General features: G+C 44.1%; 1 protein-coding gene across 1 annotated transcript in view; it reads right to left on the bottom strand.

The window, feature by feature from the left end:
- The window catches only part of kmt2a (lysine methyltransferase 2A), a 38,950-nt gene extending 16,831 nt beyond the window's left edge, over positions 1–22,119 (bottom strand). The window contains exons 1-17 of the mRNA XM_022753809.1: positions 21,874–22,119; positions 12,768–12,840; positions 9,352–12,635; positions 8,533–8,710; positions 7,401–7,629; positions 6,866–7,257; positions 6,569–6,751; positions 6,398–6,471; positions 6,014–6,250; positions 5,751–5,897; positions 4,470–4,568; positions 4,029–4,149; positions 3,726–3,839; positions 3,288–3,472; positions 2,802–2,978; positions 2,270–2,380; positions 1,756–1,829 (exon numbers count right to left, since the gene is read on the bottom strand). Coding sequence (XP_022609530.1) covers positions 1,756–1,829; positions 2,270–2,380; positions 2,802–2,978; positions 3,288–3,472; positions 3,726–3,839; positions 4,029–4,149; positions 4,470–4,568; positions 5,751–5,897; positions 6,014–6,250; positions 6,398–6,471; positions 6,569–6,751; positions 6,866–7,257; positions 7,401–7,629; positions 8,533–8,710; positions 9,352–12,635; positions 12,768–12,840; positions 21,874–22,119 — 5,924 coding nt within the window. The remainder of the gene's footprint in view (positions 1–1,755; positions 1,830–2,269; positions 2,381–2,801; positions 2,979–3,287; positions 3,473–3,725; positions 3,840–4,028; positions 4,150–4,469; positions 4,569–5,750; positions 5,898–6,013; positions 6,251–6,397; positions 6,472–6,568; positions 6,752–6,865; positions 7,258–7,400; positions 7,630–8,532; positions 8,711–9,351; positions 12,636–12,767; positions 12,841–21,873) is intronic.
- Between the last annotated feature and the right edge of the window lie 254 nt (positions 22,120–22,373).

Genomic DNA, 22,373 nt, shown 5'->3' with positions numbered 1-22,373 from the left:
AAGAAGATGTAAAAATTTCTCTGAGTAGTAAGTGAACAGTGACACCAGTAACAAATGACCACATGAAAGGAGCTTTGCCAAATTAGGTTTTGCAAATTCAGGCAAGGCTGGGTAACTGGTGTGATATGAAGTCTCATACTTAATAAGCCAGTAGAGGCATCTAAACAGGCATCCATCCAATGATGGCCACAGGATCCACGGGATCCTGGACCGAAAGTACTGATACATAACGCAGTAGACCAAACTGACAGTAAACCACAATTAGACCACAAATATGTATCAAAGAGCCTTCGAGTGAAATGTGACACTGTTACGGTTTGCCTCCCACAATGCCTGGAGGCGAAGCAGAATAAATGGTCGGGGAAAGCTGATAGCTAAATTCAAGTAAGCGAGTGAGTTGATGAGTGAGGGAGTGTGAATGAGTCTGTAAGGTAAAATTCCAATATGCAGGACTGTAAAACCATACTGTTCTTTTACAAAAGGGAAAGATTCAGTGGTTATAATTGTGAAATATTTCATCCAATAATGTCATATGATAAGCCTGTCATCTCTGTAAACAGCATCAAATATTCAATATGATCATTTCATTATTAATCACTGATGTAAAGGCATACGCACTAATCAATATATAATATATATAACTACAGCTCTGGGGAGTTGACTTCATTGATCCTGTACTCTGACCATAGATGCTGACTTTATCTTTTCAGTAGATCGTAAATAATCACATCAATTGATGTTATTTTGAGTGTATGGACCTCCAATCATCTATTACCCACTTACATTCCCCACTCAGCTGCCAAGTGGGTACACTAAATCAGAGAAATTGTGGAATAAATTTCATTACTACAGTTTTAAGTCTTGACTGGGACCTGTAATGCCATTGTCCTGGGTTAAGGTATGTGGAAAGAAAACCACTTCACTCATTTCTTGAGTTGTTTAAAGAGTCTCTTTTGGTTTTTAATGTTATGGCCGAGTTGACATGGCCGTGTTTTAGTTGTGACTCAGAAAACTGAACATCACACAACTTTCCTTAACCACTCAAAAAGATAATGTGACGATCATATGAAATCCTGATCTTGCCACTTGGCTCTTATTTCTTCAGGGTTGTTGGTACAGTCAGCCCTCACATTCTAGAAATATTAGTTCACTGTTTTCTGGTTCCCTCCTATTCACAGATGATGGTATAGCTTCTCCCAGAGAAACCACATCTTACTCCTCATTTCAATAATTACAGACCTACAGTTCTTGAAAACTGCAGTTCTTCTCCCAGGGTTTTTGGACGGGTTCACATTACAGGAGTATTAAAAACAAATTTTCTCCTCTGTAATTACATACATAACTCGCACTACAAGTTTAGAAAATAACAGCACATCACACACTTTACAATACTATTAAGATTGAGAGCACTGCCTGCTAGGAGGCATTATTTCAATACTTTCAGATAAATCATTTTAGTTTGATTTGATTTGATTTCCTTTTATTTTCTTATCTAGTACTGTTACCTGATTTTATAGGTCTACTTGTAAATGTTAAGCAAACTGCTACAGTAAATACATAAATCCACTTAATTTTCAAACATATTTTCTAATAATTACATCATATCTCTGTGAAAGTAATCTAGAACCAACTGGTAAATATAAGAGATGTCTTATGTAACTCTAATGAGTTAGTCAGAACAGTTGGATACTGCACTCTGAACACTGTGTAATTGGTACAACCTCCTGCATTGACTACGGTGCGATAGACACTCACTTGGCAGAGACTTTTTGCCTTTCCCAGAACCTGGACTCTTTCACTTTGAACCACGGGAAGATTCGGTCCATTTGCTGAAACAGAAAACATGCGATGAAGTTTGCATAACAGACCGCATAAGCACTTGCACAGACTAACCACCATCTGGGGCAAGATGGTGGTTAGTCATACTGTAGCTGAACAGAAGGGCCATAGCTTGATGTTGCCATACTTGACTAATACACTTAACCTATACTTGCTGCAGGGGCACCCCAATCAGAGGATGAAGCAAATATATATATCTTTTAATTTTCAAAAACATGAAACGAGTTTGTCAGCATGTATATAAATCTGTGTCAAAAAAGAATATGGTATTATATAAATTCATAAAAACAGATAAACTGCCCCATAATGTGCCCTACTGAGAATGTGGAATTTGTGAGAATCTGTGAACTGCTCTGCAATGTTGTGTTTTCATTGGTGTTGACGGGACTAATATAATCCATATGATCACAAGCTGATTTGAGGTTCTTACCCGAATAAAGAAAGACTTGACCATGCTGTTGGCTTTCCTACTCTCAGGCTGACCACCGTCACTGTTGATGGCTGTCTGAATGATCCGCACTATGTCGTCACTAAAGTCCAGCTGGGAGAGAAATGGTGAACAGACACACATGCAGAGAGTAATTGTTAAAACAGTGAATTGCTGATAAACATTAGTGGAAAAGTAATTAACATAGCTATCTATGATCCTGACCATCAAGAGACCAGGACACATACAATTTTTAAATCTTCAACAAAAAAAATGCTTTAAAGCTGTGACTGTTTTAAATACAAACCGCTTTGCAAGATGGTGTCTGTCCCTAACCCAAACCTCAATATTCCAACCCTGTATCAAATCATTAGGAAAACAGACTTTCTCAAATGTTTAGAAAATGTTGACACATGTTTTGCCTGGATAAATCCTTCCTATGTTCTAGTAAATGTACAGCAAACATACACACATGCCTGCTTTTGACTAAAATGTAGAGACAATAGAAAACACTAGGAGAAGATAACATACTTACCACTGAATTGTAACGGCCTTGAACCATCTTTTTCTCAACAGACTCCAGGTCTGGAGGGGAGTCACTGGGAGGTGTGGGGGTGACTTCTGTCAGGACTGGAGGATCGGGACCCTCCGGGGAACGACGGGATGGAAGACTCTCCTCTGTCTCTGGGTTCAGCTCTGGAGGCTTCACCGCCTGCCCCAAAACCAGGGAGTTACACACTGAGTACAAATACCACCATTATGTTCATTAAGCTGCAGTTGCTGCTGCAGCTGTTTCTAACTGAATATGTCTGTGTAGTCATCAATGTTTATTCGGTATTCATGACTGCAGCGCTATAATACAGTAAGGTACACCACTACTAAAAGAATGACTGAATATCAAATGATGCTATCATTTCAAACTTTAAAAAATAATCATGTTTCAATGAAATTATTTTAATTAACACTGACAAAGCAACATAGCAATTTGTGCTGAAATCACATGAGAGTATATGCATCTAACCTGTCTGTAGCGCAACAGGTGTGTGGATGTGCGTGAGTTGAGCAGTGCAGTGAGGACATGGCGAATGCAGCCCTGAAGCTCCCTCTCCAACGCTGTCCTCCACTCAGCTGGGTGGCGTTCAGTACATTTGGTACAAGTGTAGGCAACACTCTCTGGCAGCTTTGACAGCAGCTCGTACATTTCATCTGGGGGACAGCGAGAGACGGCAGGTCATTATTGCGCCCATTATTAAGTTTATCGTCTTTCAGAATCTCATCAACATGACAGCACTCCCAGGGCGGCCTGTCAGTCAGCTGCACAGACACTGACAGCTGACAAGACAAATTAAGTGCAACAAGTGCTGCAAAATATTAAATACAGAGCTCTACTTCTGAGGAACATACAGTAAATGTGTGTTTTAAAAGGATTTTCTACCTGGCTTTTATGGGGCCTACTAACCTGTCAGATTTTCACACTTGGCATGAACCCAATGGTTGCAACGACCACACTCCATCATCTTGCTGTCGTAGTCATCATCATCGTAGCACTTATCACACAGTGGGCAGAAGTTCCCTGAGAGGGAAGATGGCAACAGGTACTGTCACATTAAACCACTCCAATATGGATTGGGTTCAAATGTCCTTTTAATGTCGCCTCAAAATAAAATTCAGATTTTTAAGAAAACCTTTGAAAGAATACCAGTGGTGTATTTATACTCATCCTTAACAGTGAGCAGCATTTTACTACCTGCTTGTCACTCACCTTTAGCAAAGAGTTTGGCACAGTCATGACACATGGAGAAGTCATGTGACCATTGGGCATCCCAGGACTTCCCAGGTTTAGTGGCTCCACAACTTTTACAGCGCACACACTTGGTGCAAACCTGAAAAGAAAGAACATCTAAGCAAGGTGGTGACTACATGGCACAAACTTGCGAGCAGTTGTTTGAAGAGTAGAGATGGTGTGAAAGTGACACTGTGAGAGGAGTAAAATGTTTTCATAGACACTGCCTGTGAGAGGGTCCCATGAATGTAAATAGCACAATCGTGAGAAGCTGGAAAAATGTGTGAACAAAAGGAGAGGTTAAGAGAAAAATGTGTGAGCATAATGCTAAAGTTTAGTCAGGCAGTTGTGCAACTGTGATTTCTACATGACGGTGAGAGGATAGAGGATTACTGAGGGAAGAGTAGTGTGTGTCCATACCCAGACTCTCTTCTTCTTGGTGGGTCTGGTAGGATGGTTGGGACCCAGGCACTCCGGGTGATAGCTGTTACGGCACTTATCACACTCTAGCAGCTGCTGCTACAGTGACAGAAACCAAAAGTGAGATGTGATTACTTAAGGAGCAACATTTGATTTTTCATGCCCAACAAAAAACACGGTTCTGTTCACAGCAAATTAGTAACAAATATGTCACCTGGTTTTGACCAGTGATGAAATTATTCACCTTAGCCAATTGGTGTTTTTTGGAAATAAATGAACCATCAAGGTAGGTGGAGCATTACAGATTTTTCAAAAGTAGATCAGTGTATTTAAGATTTTATGCAGAAATGTAACAGTGCAGTAGAGTTTACTGAGAGTCATATCCGTAGCGGCCTCCATGGATGGATGAACATCATTATCAAAGGCATTACGATTCAGCTGCAGTGTGTGCTGTATAGAGCAGTGCTTGGTAGGGTTTGTAGACAGCCACTTAAGTGGAAACTGCTGTCAAGTTTTTCCTGTGGCTTTGGGTCAACACAATTAGTCCAAGTAAAGACTTTACGACACACAGTTAGTATGCCTCAGCATCTTTTTCCTATTCCAAATTATGGGCAATTCTGCCATTCATAAATACTAAAAAATAAAATGTAATGCACAAGTTAACAACTCTTTCATGAGGCTTCCAGTCAATATTTGTCTGGTAGGTGCAATATGTAAAAATGTTGTGATCATGCAGCACAGAATATCTGTTGTATGATATATCTGCAGCATTTGACATACCAGTAGCCTCACTGTGAGCTAAGATTTCAGGCTTTTAAGCTACACTCTGTTGTGGAGCCAGAGAGTGCCAGAGACCTGCTGCTGGTAAGTTGGTCAAAGATAAAAGCCAATCAAAGTAATAAATTGCTTAATGCTCTTTGGGTGGAGATTTGTTTCAAAGAACTAGCTGCAATGAATCCTTAGCAGACCACTAAATGACCAATAACCAACAAGTTCATATAACTACACTGACATGTACCCACAGGCCAGAGGCGCTAGATTGTGTTGTGAATAGCAAATATGTTTATACATAATTCTAAAATGACAACCATAAAGCTCACACCATGAGTTAAATAATAAAATCATGGCAGGAATCCAAGAAGCTGATTAAGTGCTGTCTGTTGGCAAGGCTAGCAAGCTTCTTTCTAGAGAAGATTCTTCAGTCTTTACACTCTGTCACTCTAAACTAAGCTTCTTTTGTGAACAGCTTTAAAATGAACAGAACTGAACTGAATAGCTTACTTTAGTTTTCTGGTGCTGGCGCCCACAGACCTGGCAGAACCGGCATCGTCGACAACACCAGTTCTCAAACTGCTCCTGGAGAGGGCGCTCTGACTCCCCCAGGCAAAAGAGATGAAACGGTTCACAGCATACCTGGCAGAAGACAAACTAAACACAGAGAGAAACAGAAACAGAATTATAGAACATAAGTTGATCTATTATGGACAAGGAGTTTAAAAACACTAGATTTCAAGTTTTTAAGACAATGACCATCCTGTTTTTACCTCAACATTTCCACTGCTTGCACATAAAAAGCAGAGCACCCTGGGTGTGACAGGCACAGAGGTGAGCAGGCTGAGGCCACCAGCCTCCCACACCTTCTCCACATCATGGTCCCTTTTGAAATCCACTCTGATACGATGCACTCCGTCGCAGGGCGCTCTGGACTTCACCTGGCCCCTAGTCGAGGGAGTGCTCAGCCAGTTTAAAGTACTACTGCTTGGGGGTTTAGTGGTCAGCGGCTTCACGTGATTATCATACAAGAGGAGAGACAGAGGAAGGGTGAATATTGGGGATTATATGTGGCTGATACAGCGAGCATCCACAGTTTTGATGTGAATTATGTAGAAATAGAAAAAATAAAAAAGCTCAAAGTGACTTCATCTTACCTTGTCTTTTGGTCTCTGTTTGGGAGATGGAGGAACAGTGCGAGAAGTTGTCTTCTTCAACTGTTTTGATTCAACTGAAAAAAAGACAAGACATAACATTCAAATAAGAATGGAGTTCATTACAAACTATATATTTTTATCAAAACTTTAACATAGAGGAAAAAATGAAACCTGTATCTGAAATATTTGTTGAACTCTGCTGTTGGGATGAGTGCTGCTGGGGCTTCTTCTTGGACTCACTCAGAGGAATCTTGGGTGAGGAATCTTTTTTGGGCGGTGCCTGACTCATAAGAGGCCGTTGCTGCTGTTGAGACGCTTGATGGGATTGCGCAGACTGAGAGGGGGAATTCTGGGCTGATGATGACGAGGAGGAAGAGGATGAGGATGAAGAAGACGATGAAGTGGAGGAGGAGGAGGAGGATGAGGAGGATGTTGTAACAGGCTGCTGTGGTTTGTGTCCTTTCTTGCTGGTGACACCGCTCGTGACTGAGAGCTGTTTGGGGTCTGGTGTCAGGGCTGGAGACTGAGCCTGGGCTGTGACTGTGCCAGGGGCCTGAGGGGGTTCGACTGGGGCAGGGGACGATGTGAGGGCTGGAGATGATTGCTTTGATGATGGCTGCTGTCTTGATTTCTCTTCTCCCACCTTTAGAGGAGGAGTTTCACTCTTTTTGCGGGGAGGCTCCTCCTTTGGTGGTGCAGGAGAAGGTTTAGGGCCAGACTCTGAGTTTGGTCCTTTAACCGGATTGAGACCCTCCCTCTTCTCGGACAACTTGTTCTTTTTCTTGTCCTTCTTGCTTTTGCCTTGCTTTTGAAGAAACATCTTGGAGGGCATCCACTGCAAGTTCTGACACTTCCTCATCCTGGAGAAAGCGACACATACAAAGTTCAACACTGAGTTTCTTAAATATTCCATTAAAATCAATTTCTAATAAAATGTTATTTGAGACGTTCTTGAGATTTATAATAATCTGTCATAACACATAGCTCATCAGCTGAGACTTACTTGCAACATTGCTTTTTAATGTTTCGTCCTCCAAACTTGGGCTTGTCGAGACAGTTGGTACAGACACCACAATCTTCCGGAACCTGGCAGCCTGAACATTGGCCACAGCGTCGTGATCGACGCCCCTTCTTCGGAGGAGCTTCTTGAACGGCCTTTTGCCGTGTCTCCCGTGGCTTTATGGGAGGGGATTGAGGCTCTGCCTCCTCGGAGCCTGCTACTGATGACTTGTCTGTAAGAGGAGGTAACATCATAGCTGTCATGATTACTGGCACACTGCAGTACAGCATTGATTTGACTCACAAGGGGTTAAGACATTGAAAATCTTTTAGCCATGGTCAGAAAAAGCACAGCAAAAACGCATACTGTTGCTAAGCACACTTAAGGACACAAAAAACTCAGCTGATTCAGCCAATAATTTAGGAAATGTAAAAAAATTTGACTAAGTAGCTTTTTAAAAGAATGACATCTATTGCATTAAAATGACAGCACTTCAGTGTCTATACAACATATTATTTAACAAGTGCTTCTAGGATGCACTCTTTCCATTGCACAATTAACTGCTCAGAATTTGGCTAAATCTAAACTAAACAAATTAAACCAGGTCTTTTTATGGTATCTCTTAGCTCTGTGAACAATAGTCCGCAGGTCGTGTTTGAATAGAAAGAAACACAGTCATTTCAAATAGATTCTAATAAATCCTCACACATAAAATGCCAGATGTCCAGGAGCTTGTCTTAGACAGATGTGCAGATTAAATGACCAGGCAAACAAATAACTGAGATTATACTGCAAATTCTTGATACGTCACTGACATCAGGTCCTCTAGCCTCACAAAAATCCACATGTTGGAACATGACATGAAACCAGTCAAAATAACAGGAACAGGGCAGCCAAACTCTTGTTCCATCACCACCTCACTGTGGATTTGTCTGTGCTTGTGATTAGTCTGTCATCACCACATGCTGCAGAACTTTTCCAGGACTCACACAGATGTTGTGTTATAAATAAGAAACGCTCAACTCTGACTATTGCGTTAGTCAGTCAGTGTGTTTTACATTGAATTTTGAACCGAATAATAATAAATAAATTATCCACAAGTGAGTCAATGACAGTTTTGTTGAGCGTGCCTCACCGTCATTCCCCATGGAAGATAGGATCTTCTCTCTCTCCTCCCAGGGCAAGGCACTAAGTGTGGGCATATCATCAGGGAACACTGCCCGATTACGGCCAAGAGCCACAGCTGCACGACGACACACATGCTTGATGCGTGGACCCCGGACTGAGGTCTCTGATGAGTCACTCTCTTGACCCTGCTCACAAGCACACATGGTCACACCACACAAAGTGAAACATATATTTGAAAAGCTTCATAGTAATGAAAAATAAACAGACAATCATACACCACCACAAATGTACAATGCAAAAAAGCTGGCATTTTAAGATGTTACCTATGTCCTTAGGATGTAACATTTCATTTGTTGTGAATGTTTCAGTGAACCAAACAAAACTCTTATCTATGAGCAATGTGCAATAATGATGAAGATGGTGATGATGAGGTGGTAGAGGAGGGGGGTTTGGGTTGAGTTCAGCTGGAATGGTTGAAAATGTGCAATGACTGCCTATAACCATCTAATCTTTAGATTAACAGTGGAAGAACAGATGAGTATATTATGTTCAGAGGGTAATACTTTCAAAAGCAAAGTCAGCGCAGCGTTCTGCATAATGTATGAAGCGAACAGAATTCCCCTTAAGTAACATCCTCTGTGGGACTTTCCTATTATCAAGTTTCAGTTTGAGTACAAACACAGATTTTCTATTTATAGCAAATATTACTTGCATCATGTCAAACTCACTTGCTTGTGGCTATATAATGAAAATGAGAAAAACAGAGAAGCTTTTTGTTCAAGAGACACAATAACTATGAAGGCGACACACGAACAGGAAAACTGACCTGGACCTTGGTCTGGTCCGCAGGCTTCAGCTTACTCTTCTTTATCTCAAAGAGCTGGGCTTTGGCCTTTTTCAGTAGTCCCACTACCCGCTTGTCAGTTACTGGCTGTTTCTCTGCTTGTGCCAACATTGATCCAAGAGAAGAGACAGGGAGTTGTTGTCTGCCTGGCTGTCCTTGAAGGCTTGCTGTCTGCTGGCCTGGAGCACTTTGTTTCTCCTTCTCCTTTTCCCCATCCTCCATCTCTGCTCCTTTCTCAGAGGGTCTGCCTTTCTTAGGTAAACGTCCTTTAGCAATGGACATGGGAACAGTGGAATGGAGCCCACGCACCTCTGAGGAGGCAGTGTCAGAAACCATGTCAACCGAGGTTGATTTTTTTCTCCCTGGAGCCTTTTTAGGAGCAAGAGAAAGAGCATCTTCTGAGTCCCTTCCGTCCTTCCTCCCTTCCTTCTTATTCTCCTTCTCTTTCTCTCGGTTTTTCTCTGAATCTCTTTCTTTTTCCTTTGCAGCAGGTTCCTGGGGAGCTGGTAAGCTTTTTTCTTTACCTCCTTTCCCAGCTCCTCGCCCTGTGTCCTGGGCACTGGAAGGAAAGAGAGGGAAAAGTGGGGAAGAAGTGGATGATGTGGTTGACATAGGAGGTGGGTTTACAGCAGCCCCTCTCCTGCTTTCAGGTGTCCCTTGTGAGGCCAGACCCATGGAGAAGGTGCTGAAAGAAGCAGGAGTTAAGGCACTAGTGGCTAGTGGACTTGCAGAGACCCCTGGCAAAGAGCTGGGGTTACTACTGGAGACAGAGCCTGTCAGCACAGACATCTCAGAGGAGCCTTTCCCCACAGATATCTGGCCTCCAATTTGGCTGCTGCGTCTGGTCATTGAGTGGGAAGGAGACCGTGGATGGCCACGTAGTGTTCCAGCGATCAGTCGTTTCCTGCGCCGCGATATTCTGCTGGAGCTAGAGGATGTCTGATGTGGGGAAAGAGAGCCGGGGGCGCTCCCAGAAGATGACTGCAGGGTAACAGACTCAAATATCCGAGAGTGGGCCTCGCTGGGTGTAAAGCGTGGAGCACGAAGCAATGGGCTTCGCTTCTGGAGTGGTGCATCAAAACGGGATGAAGAGGGATGTTGGTGGTGGGTATGTGGATGAAGAGGGGCAAATAGACGAGTTCCTGTTCCTGCTCCACTACCTGGTGCAGGGAATGCCACAGGAGCCGCTCCCCCTGCTCCGCTAACACTTTGGGGCAACAGCCCCACATCTTCAGCTGTGAGGGGGGGGGGACGGAAGTTGTCAAATATGGGCTTACGGATGAGGCCCTCCTTGGCATATTTAGCAGAGGAAAAGTACTGCTGCTGCTCAGGGTGGGACAAAGACGTCCAGCGGAAGGTGGGCTCTCTTAGAATTGAGCGGCTTCGTTTGTCTGACAAGCTAGACAGCACTGACGATCCAGACAGAAATGGAGGGATGGGATGAGGCATCCAGGGTGACTGCGGGTGGTGTTCACTGATAGCAGCTGTATTGGAGGAGGCTGACTGGGGAGGCTGTGGAGGTGTGAGGAGAGGGGGAGGGGGAGGTGAAGAAGAGGAGGAAGCTGTAGATGAAGCTTGCTGGGAATTTACGTGTGTAGACGAGGACATTAGCACTCCTGTTGGTGGGCTGATGATAGGCTTTTTAGGCCCAGTGTTGAGAGTCTCCCTCACCCTCTGGCTCTGACTTCCCCGGCCGACCCCCTGTCCTCTCCGGCCGCGTCGACTCCTCTCTGCCAAGACATGCTCAGGCTCTGGCTCAGAAGGAGGGGAAGGAGGCCGTGAGCTGTGCAACAGGTTGCCCTCCCTCTCTCCTTGCGAGGACGGAGAGTGATCCTCTGGCTCTGACAAAGCCTGTGTGGCCTCAGAAGCCTGGGAGTCACATGATGAGTCATCCAAGCTTGGGCTGCTCGACCTGGAAGACTCTGCAGAGGAGGAATGCTGCGACACAGCACTTGAGCCGCAAGAGGCTGCGCTACTGCTAAATCGCCCGTTGGTGGCATTGTTGGTGTTGCTGTTGAGCAGACTGGCAGCTGTTGATGGAACAGTTGGGATAGGGGCAGGAGGTGGAGGTGGGGGGAGGGAGTCAATTGGAGCAGTGGTACCAGTGCTAGTAACTGCAGCAGTAGAGGAAACCAGCACAGGAGAGGGGGAAGAGGTGGTAGAGGTGAGTTGGGCAGATGTAGAGACAGATGAGGGGGTTGTTTCTAACCGTGGCATCTTCATATGGGGTGGCGGGGGTCCAAAGCTTCCCTCATCTTCAATGAATCGCTTGGGGGTTTTGATGATGCGAAGGGAGACAGTGCTGACCACAGGCATGATGAATTGCCTGATGTTCTTCAGTTGGGTCTTCCTGATGCCAGCTTCAATGGTTCCTGCCCCACTACTCCCTATGGCTACAGCTTCTTTCTCCATTCGCTTCTGCGCTCCTTTCTTAGCACGCTGCAGCAGCTGTTTAGCGATGGTTGCATCGGTGCGTTTCGAAGGGGGGACAATTCTAACAGGCTTTCTATGGCGAGGGCTTTTTCTGAGGCCCACTGTCCTGCCTGGCTTGGAGGGAGATGGGGAGGCAGGTGGATTGGAAGAGTCCTGGTCCTCAGCTCCATCCACATTCCTCAGCATGGACTGCTGGGGAATGTGTGGTTCTGTGCCTCGGTCCCCCCCTCTGCTCCTAAAGGCCTTGTGTTTCCCTTCCCCACATTCAATGGAGGTAGACAGCTGTGCAGCAGCAGCTGCTGCCTCAGCTTTAAGCCGCTCAGCTGAGGGCGGTCGCCCACGTCTGCGTCGGGGTACACCAGGCAAAGTCTTGAGCCGTGACTTGAGAGGGGTGAGTTTAGTCTCTCTCAGCCTCTTCAGGTTGGCAACTTTGGATTCACCCCGCCCACCTTTGGGAAGCTTAGCCTCACTCTCATGAGGCTGAGCAGAGCCCAGTGGCGTCCTCTTGGCGCCCTTTCTATCCTTATCCTCTTCTGTGTCTATGCCCAACTCAGACCCAACCTGCCTACTGTCATCTCCTGCTGCATGGCTGCCTGTACTCCAAGCTTTCTTGCTACTTGAAGATGGGGGTCGACCTCTTCTCTTTTCCCCGGTGCCAGGTGGCCTCCCAGGCAGCCTTTTCACCTTCTCAGCTGGCCTTTCTGGGCCCTCAGGTTTCGCCTGTGTGGGGGAGGGAATTGTGGAGGGGGAAGGTAGACTTGCAGCAGCTTTCTGGGCAGTAAGGGCCCGTGGGGGTCGGCCTCTGGGCTTCTTCTCCTGTATGGGTGGGCCCACTGAAAACCAGCGAACAAAACAGATGACATTTAGTTACCATGGTATAGTATCAGATACGGATAACCTGTATAGGCATAGGAGTCTCGAGACAACTGTAAGGGCCCTGCCAGGCCAGTAGTGAGTTACTTTACCTGAAGAGGTTGTTGAAGGGCTCTGTACTCTTTTCTGCTCAACAACTGTTCCAAATCCTCCAAATGCTTCTTCCTACAAAAAACAAAAAAAAAAACAAATAAATCTTTTGTGACCGTACAATTTATGTAATGCTAAAATACAGCAAAGAAGCAATGGTTGGTAAACAGGTCAAATTTACAGCATCCATCATGCTACATAATTGTCAGCTGGCCTAGATGCGCAACACTTGAGTCAGTGTTGAAGTTTGACTCAGATGAAGACCAGGGCTTCAAGGCTATAATGCTCAATCTCACTTTCGCCTGCTGGCTTGCTGTGGTCCTCTCATGTTTCTCGGACTTTTGGGAGGACATGCCTGCAGTTGGAGAAGGCTCAAACCACAACAGACAGTTTGCATTGCAAACATCCAAATCCTACAGGGTAACTAACACATTGCACTAAGTTCCTGCTCCCTGAAGCAACTTTAAAATTCTAAGGTGGTTTGTCATACATATACAGCTGGAGAGACAGCCAGGACAAAGACACACTAAAAAAAAAAAGAGGCTATTGCCATTCAAGCAGCCCTGTGAGGCTGTAATGTACATTACACAGCTTCCATTCTTTACACATGAGAGTCGGGTAGTGTGACTTGATAGGTGCACCAGAGAAAAGCGCATGTTGTTACCTAAATGTAAAGGATTTATCCTCTGCACGGTGACTATTGCAGAACATCTCAGATGGAGCTTATCAGACACGGCTCTACATTAAAAGGCATCAAAGACATTTCATCTAATTCATTCATCAAATAGTGGGCAAGGTATTAACAAAAGACATTTTCGACTGGATATGCTAGACCAATAATTAAAGTATTGAATTTTTCCACATCTCACCATGTACCTTCATGTTGAGTCCTATTCTTCCATTGAAATACATGGAGTTCAAGGTTTTCCTCCTGAATATGTCTCTATGTAAATGGCCACTTAGGTGTTATTACCTTAGAGCAAGTATGATAACACATATTGAAGGGATGCCAACAAAGACTCCTTACCTATTTGCAAGACACTGGGTCTAAAGATGTATTGAAAAGCCTCTGAAAACATAATCTGATAGATCAAACAGACTATAATGGATGAAGTGCTGTGTTCTTGTCCAACAAAAACATATTATATTCCAGGAACAAATGCAAGCAAATTTATTGCAAGTTGAATTTGATATTTCACTTCCTGAATCACTTAGTTAAATGTGTTTTAATCTTCTCCATGACTTAATTTTGATGGTGGTGGTTTCAGAAAGGCAAATGTAATACACTGTAAGAACAGACATTAATCTTTCCTCTCATGCCTCAGTAGAGCCTTGAGATGTGCAACGGCAAAATCATCAGAGGATGATTAACATCTTCAGGATCCTGTGTGTGCCACTACTTCTTGCAATCAGTGTGTGTGGTTAAGAGTGGAGGTGAGTATGTCATTTCATCATGTTTATTTATAGCAGCGTGCAGGGATGCAGTTGAGGTCTTGTTGGCCCAGTTTGTAGAGCAGCTGCTATCCAAGTGTAGTCCAAGTGTGTGCACACGACTACATGCAAACTGATTTGCACCAGCCAAGAGTTACACACATCACAATGTGAATAACTGATAACTAAATGTGTCTGAAACACACCCACTGTGAAATCTAATTAAAAGATTTCAAAACCAGGAACGTATACTACAAAACTCTCTTTCATCTGTTCCGCATATAAACAAACAACAATAACAGACAGTCAATACTGCTGTTTATCCTGGCAGGCAATACTAATGTGGGCATCCTTCACTCCTCATAGAGTATTTGAGCATCTTTTTCTGTGTACGCGTCTCTCTCCATTTTCAGTCTGTCTCCTCACAGTAAAACCAGCATCCTCTCCTCTCTGTGCAAGCTGCTGCTCTAGGTTGGTGTTGTTGCAGAGCTGAGGGGGGCGGAGTACCAACGGACGGCTCTGACTCGCTGTGATAGTGCAAGTAGCAGTCAATGACATCACAGCACGCTTTTGTAGAGGCAAGTGCATAGAGGTTCATGATGCACATGCACACTCGTTCATGTGCACACGTACCTCCTGATTTTGAAAGCCACACAAACACCTCACACATGGACACATTTATAGAGAGAGAAAAAAAACACACCCCCTGCGCGTGAACTGCACAGCAAGATGTAAACAAGCAGAACACAGAAGTGAGGTTGCGGGGGAGGGGAGCACGGGCAAGGCAAGAAAGCACACCAGAGTGAAGAAAGGAGGAGGGCTGTGGGAGGAGGGAGAGGAGGAGAGAAAAAAGAGACAAGGAAGCAGCATCTTGACCACATGCACCATCAACAACAGAGGGAGCGCAGCCGTCTCCTGGGAGCAGAGGATGAAAGAGGTTTGGGGTTTCAACATGCTCATGCAGAAGCTTGCCAAATCCCAATCTAAACAGGCCTCCCACACACGACAAGGCACCCCTTTCCTCCCCCTTATTCCTGCTCTCTGCCATGCTCCCAAACACATATTCAGTCACTCACTCACTGCTCGCTCACTCGCTTCCCGCCCACTGGCTGCCGAGCACCGAGCAGCAGCGTGTGAAACACAAGGCTCACCATGAGCGCAATAGTAGGGCAGGCACAGGGAGGTAACTTCAAGAAGTAAACAAACACTGTAGTAGACTAGCGAGGTGAGGTTCATGTATTGCCTTGCCTTGCAACATGCAAGGGATGAAAAGGTTACTAAAAAGAGTTTCCTTTTTCTCTTTCCATTTTATCTCCTCAGCTGAAGAGTGCACAAGAACGTTTTTGAACATAACTGTTCAAGTTTTTCATCTTTGCTGGCTTCTTCTATCGCTGTCACCATGAAATCCTGAGCAGTTTGACTTCCTGCTGGTCTGTCACATCTCATGTAAATGATCAACACACAAATGACTTGTTATGAAATCACTGGATAGAGAAAAGAAAACTGATATGTATCATTGCGGAAGCAACATTATTATTTTCAGGAGGGGCAGGGGACAGTCCCTGACAGTTATGAGACGGATGTTAATTTGGTTTGAGTTATACTTCTCAGACTGAGAAAGCTAATGGGACTTTTACTGTCTTTCAAGACAGCATTTAGGAGAAATTACAATGATTCCAGACAATGGGTTTAGATGTAGATTAGGGACCAGTTTCCTGGGCATAGTATAAAGCAGGCTTTAATCTAGAAAAGTATTTCCTTGACTATGAAATCCTAGACTACGTCAAACATAGATTGATGTTAGCTACCTAGGTTAGTCCTCATTACTTAGAGTTGTGCACACAGCTTTAGCATGCAGGTGCTCATAAAAGTTGTATTGCATCACAAGAAGCCCATAACATTTCAAAATTCTTATTGTGGTCAGTCGACCGTTCCCCTATAAATTATCTTTACTTGATATGCTATTTGAAATAGCTATTTATATTCACATTAATAGCACTGCAAAAAGTTAGGGTGTGTATGTTGGGAGGGGTGTACAAAGGCTCAAAGTAGAAGCTAGTTCTAACAGTTGTAAAACATTCTTTTCCCTAACCTATAAGAAGTGATTTTAGACATATGAAGACATAGGTACTCAGGTTCTAATACATTATATTATGTTTTTTCAAAATGGTCCAACTTTTGCATACTTCTGCATTACCACTACAGCTGACACTGACACTGAAAGGTATTACTTTTCACTCTACATGTTAAACTGAAGTTGTAACCATATAACCAAACGCATGTTGCAAGTGGTAATATAATACAGTTGATCCCTTTGACACTTACCACTTCATATAAAACGATGTTTATGTGTTGATTTGACAACCATTTTCATGATTCAGTGTTAAAATAAACATTCATACTCCCTAAGTTTATGCTGGGAGAAAGCAAAGAACACAGTTGACAGAAATGCAGTTGAATTTTGCATTTAACTAGGGAAGACAGTGGATAACAAAGTACAGTATATATATTTTTTTATGACCATTTAGTTTTTCTTAAGACAGATACAAAGGACATTACCACAAAAGTGGTAACGTGCCAAGCTTGATTGAAACCCCAGATACTGCTGGTATGTGGCAAGATCCTCATCTCAGCTACCTAATTGTCTCACACCTTTACACATTACTCTCCTACATACTTAGATGAGTGAAACATTAAAACTAGAGACCATCAGGGATCACACAAGCCCTGATGTATTTCAATGCCCATCAACATGTTGATGTTCTGAACCATGAGTACTCAGTGGTCATTACTACATGAGTACTCAGTAGTCATTAAAAGTACTCAGTGCTCATGAATTTGGCGTTCATTTTGATCTCATCTACACACCTGTAAAGATTTGTGACTGCATGTTGCATGGTTGTGATGCTATCTCTGACAGAAATCTATCCACAGTCAGACAGACTAGTAAACACCTGCAGAAGTACTCAAAACCGCCTCTGTGGTAGTTCCCACTATAGTAGTTGTCTCCAGGACCACATTGTGCCATGATCTCTCTCTCTCTCACACACACACACACACACACACACACACACACACACGGCTGGTAATAAGCTTAAATCTCTCATCAACATTAAAAGCACACCTGCTTACAAATACAAGTATTAGAGCCATAGTGACCAGGCAATCATTGTTTGACACCCAAGTAACACAAGTTTAAAGTCAGAAGTTATCCACTTTAAAATAGGAAAACAGCAGAATGAGTAACGAGAAGGAGGAGGATAAGAATTTGGTTCAGACTGAGGGGAAGGATGTCAAATAGATGTTTAATTTTACAGGTTAAGACTCTCAGTCACTTTGATGCTCTTAAGAAGTCATCTCTCCCTACTATTCTGAGAAAAAAAAAAAAAAAAAAAACATTTTCTTGACACATTCCAGGAAGCTCTTGGATTTACTGTACAGTCACTATGCCTCATCCCTTCCTGGAATGTAAATTGGTGATGAGTTTATACTCCTATATGCCCTTCTGATGACACATCTCTTCCACAAGGCCACAGAGGAATTCAAATAATTGTGCCGACAGATATTATTAATTATACAAAGTAGCAAATATGAATAATATCAGAGGACATTTAAGTTTAAGATATACTCTTAGTCACTGCTTACAGCATTTCCTCCACCAAAGTGAATTGCACTGTGGTGGTACTGTTTTGTGACCCCTGTCAGCCCCAAGCAAAAGGTGGACATTTGTTTTTTCAAGTGTCCAAACACTAAGTGCAACTGTTTCACATTTGCTCGACAACAACTCAGACCAAAACAAACACTTTCCAGGACAAGATGCCTCCTCTTCCTACACCTCACACGTAGGAGATGAAGACAGCCAATGGACAAAGACAAACAGACTGATTGGCACGTGTGCATGGTGTCTCTCTTGCTCTAACAAACACACACACACACACACACACACACACACACACACACACACACACACACATTAACACTCAAACAGGCTGGCAGGCACCGACAGACACGCACCCCCTCCTACCCACCAAAGCAGGCAGCGTGAATTGAAGTTCTAATCAAAATAAAGACAAAGAAGACACGCCTACTCCTGAGTGCAATAAGGGACATAAAGTATGAGGGACACCCCTACCCCTACCACCACACACACAAAGAGTAAGAAAGACGACACAATTGCCGCCTTTCTCCCAGTCAGGCAACTCCTAAAGCAGAGGTGAAAGCTCCTTGCCCGCCTGCTGTAGCAGAATAAAGCCATGGATGGGAGGGTCTGTGACTAATTCTCCTCCCAGCGTTGTCCCGTTGAGAGGAGGGGGGTCGCCCCACACTCTTTGATATCCCTGCCTGCGCTCTTTCAGCCGCGCGCACTTTGTGAGAGCTAGAATAAAAGCAGACACAAAGCTTCCTGCTCCAATCCACACGCTGTCTCGGGGATGGGTAAGCGGGTGGGGGGTGGTGGAGGGTGTGGGGGGGGGGGTTATCTTCCATTTAAATAGGCCAAACACCTGCTGGACTGCAAACCCTTCCGCTCAAACACACCATTTCTCTCAAACCACTGAGGCAAAGGGACATTTGGGTTGATACATCTATTCAGCTGCACTTTTGTATGAATGATTAAACATTGGTAATAATATGTGAGTGGAATAGATGCAGCAGAAGGCAAGATATAATGGACCAAGAACAAAAGCGAAAATGATGCACGCTTAGGTAGACAGTGGGGTTGAGGTTGAGGGGGTGAGGGTGATAAGGTCATACAATTACAAAAAAAGTCAACATTGACTGCACTCAGCACCAAAACAAGAAACCACAATTTGGCTGGATCAAGAAAATGAATTCCCTACACACAAAAAGCTAACAAATGCCTTCATTTGGACAGCAACAGCCAACAAGCACCCTTTTGAGCCACCCCAATAGGCTTAATAATCCATTCCAAAGTGGCAGCTGTCAGAAGAAAAGTTGCTCTGCCTCTCAGACGGGGTTGTGTGTGTCTGAAGTGGATTTGGGTTTTTTCTGCCTGGATGGAGGAAGGAGGGGTGGCCAAGTGTCCGGCTGGCACTCTGTTCAGGGTCGCCCTGTGAGCTCAGCAGGCTGCAGTGAGCCTGAACAATCCTGCCCAGGTCTGGCCAGACAGACACTATACTGTTGCTCATTGAAATCACCATGCTGTGTCTGCATCTTCCATAGGTTTCAGATTCCATGGGGATTTAATGGTCCAGCCTGTCTCCACACATCCCAAATACTGCTATACTCTCATTCACTGGTGTAAGGAAAGAAGGGGCTCCTTATTACTTCTAACACCATTGGCTTATAAGGATGACGTTACACATAAAATAAATGTTTCTCCAGAATATCATAAAGCTGTGATGTAAAGCACAAATGTCACAATCACTATGCTGTGTCTGCAATTTTTATACAATTTAAGTTGCACTAGGATTTTATGGTCCAGTCTGCCTCTACACATCCCACTATTATACTCTCAGCATTGTCAGTCTATCAGAGTAGGGGTGGGGGAACTCAAAAAGCTTAAAAAGCCATTTGAACATGAAAATTATATTTGAAGTCACATTGGCATTGGTTTAAAGTGCAAAAATCAATTAAATCATCATGCTTTGAACACATCTTCCATATAATTTAATTTCCACAGGTATTTCATGGTCCAGTCTGTCTCTACAAATCCAAACACTGCTACACCCTCAATTATTGTCAGACTTTAGGACTAAGGGGTCAGAGGGACTCCAAGTTCTTTTAGAAACAATTTGCTCACAAAGATGTTATTTCAAATAAAATTCACATATCTTCAGGATATCATGTAAATCAGTTATTTTTCCAATATTCTACAAATTCTGACTGCTATACTATAATAATAGTTTTTACAATCTCCCAAACATCATCAATATTGTGTGTAAAAATCCAAGCATATTACGAGTTCGTCAAAAAAAACCATAGCTAAAAGCCTAAATAGTATGTATGCAAATGCCGCTGTGCTTCAACCAAATAAGACTAGAAGCACTGGAGCAAGTGGTAAACATCCCCACACAGTGTACTCCCACTGCAATGAACGCATGCTGCTCATCATGAAGAAGGAAGATGGTAGTTCGCTAAGGCGAACACACCCCCACATCACACGGTCCGTCAAGAAGGGGCTCGTTGTTATTGTAGCCAGCCCTGCATGCGCACTGTCACTAGCAAGTCTCATTTCCCTGATAAAACCAAACGAATTTAGACAACAAACCCCATCGATATACTCTTATTAGCACTTCAAAACTGAAGAGAGAGATTTTGAACGTGTAGTTCTGCCCTAGACTTCATCTCCGAGCATTATAAACCCGATATTATTTTGGTACTAGCTACGTAGTGGCTGTGTAGAGAAGGGGAAAACATGTCCACCTCCCATTTTCCTATGCATCAGCAATAGCCCCAGTGGCTAGCGTGGCGTAGTGCGTAGCATGGTAGCTGCCCTAGCTTAACACTAAAACAGCAATTGAAATTATTTAGTTTTGTGTATGAGCTCCGCCAACTTTAGCTACAATGCTTTAACCCGCTGGCTGGCACTATGCTGGCCGGAGGTAAACATAACAACCTCCCGAGTAAACCTGCAACTTTAACACCTCTTACGACGGGAGAGATAATGGTGTAGTTTTAGCTGTGAGGTGTAGACAGCTAGCCTGCGAGCTAACCAATCAGCTATGTTAGCCGAGCCTGGCTAGAAGGTTGACACCTCACTGCAAACAGTCAGCCCCTGAGCTCATGTTGTAAATAGTAAGTTATTTAGCTTGCAAAGATCATCTAATAGAGTTCTGGAAGCAAGTGACGTGAATAATGAACAGCCCTTTTCTCAGAGACGATGCAGACGGACGCTAAGTTCACGTTAGCTAGTTACATACCACAATTGTGTACTCTCGGCTCCTTCAAGTTGACATGTCTTGTTTTCAAACACATTACACGCTATCTTGAATGTCCCGGGTTATTACACTGCGAGGACACATCGTTATGATACACGTAGATGGTTACATACTATTTTACTGTACAATAATCATATTAACGCTAATACGGGACGATAACTTTTGCTGTGCGTTGATGTAACGTAAATTTGAAGGCTTCATATCAAGCTAATGTCAAGTAGCTAACTAGTAAACCAGTTGTAACGGCTTAGATACACAGGCTACGGTTAGTCACTAAATATGCCATTGTATGTGCTGTGTGTTATCTGTGCGGTGTGTTATAATTACCAAGACAACGCCAGGATTTCTCTAGTGTTTTGGTCGGGCTAGCAGACTAACGTTAGCACCAGTTCATCCAAACTGTGTGGATGTAGCCCGTCCTCACACTCCACTGAGGAGCAAACTTTCTGTCCAGTAGAACTATTGAGACCATAAATCTGATAACCATCAGGCGTTTGTGTTGTTTCTAACTAAAGTTAGCGTTATAACGCGTCACTGTGGACTTTAAGGCCACACAACCAACTCAAAGTTAACTGAGCATCCTGGCAATGACAAGTTTGCTCACAGCCCCACTGAGCGTTAGGGAGAGGAAAAGATGGTCAACGGTTGGGCAGAGAGTAACCGTTAGCTCTTAATTTGGAACGTGAGAAACGGCTCTCTGAGAGAACCGAGCCCTGCAGCGGTCCAGACGATGCTCCCGGGCTACCGTCAGACTGCTCCTGTCCTGTCCTGTGCTTACCTCCCCGCTGCTCGAGTCGCTCGATTCCCCCAAAACATCCCGAAATTTCTGCAGGTTGCTCCCGATAACCGAGGAGACCTGTAGTGCAGCATCAAACCCGGGTCCGAGCCCAGCTGCGTTGGGGTGGGCTCCCGAGACACTCCGCAGAGAGGCAGTAACCCTGATTCGGCCCGCTCTCCTCCCGGTACCGGAGTTGCTGCTCCCTCCGGGCCGAGCGGGGAACCGCCACCGACAGCTGTGCGCCATTTTACACTCTGCCTGTCTGCCCTGCGATCAGAGATACCTCGGTGGGCGGAACCCTAACCCAGCACTCCACATAAACAACCTCTACCACAGCGCTCCGCTCTCACTGGCCGACACATCGTTATGCATGTTGCGGGGCGGAACTGAAGAAACCCCGACAATGCATTTTCTCAGCGGCCCTATTCAGGCTCTGCATGGCTGAATCTAAATCAGGTTCAGGGGCTTTGCCCGGGAAATGAGCTTCGCACTTGAATCAC

Source organism: Seriola dumerili, unplaced genomic scaffold (genome assembly GCF_002260705.1).
Source record: "Seriola dumerili isolate Sdu_G_001 unplaced genomic scaffold, Sdu_1.0 BDQW01000199.1, whole genome shotgun sequence".
In the NCBI taxonomy this organism is placed as follows: domain Eukaryota; kingdom Metazoa; phylum Chordata; class Actinopteri; order Carangiformes; family Carangidae; genus Seriola; species Seriola dumerili.
Note: the sequence above shows the minus strand (reverse complement) of the source record. Positions and strands in the feature narration are given on the sequence as shown.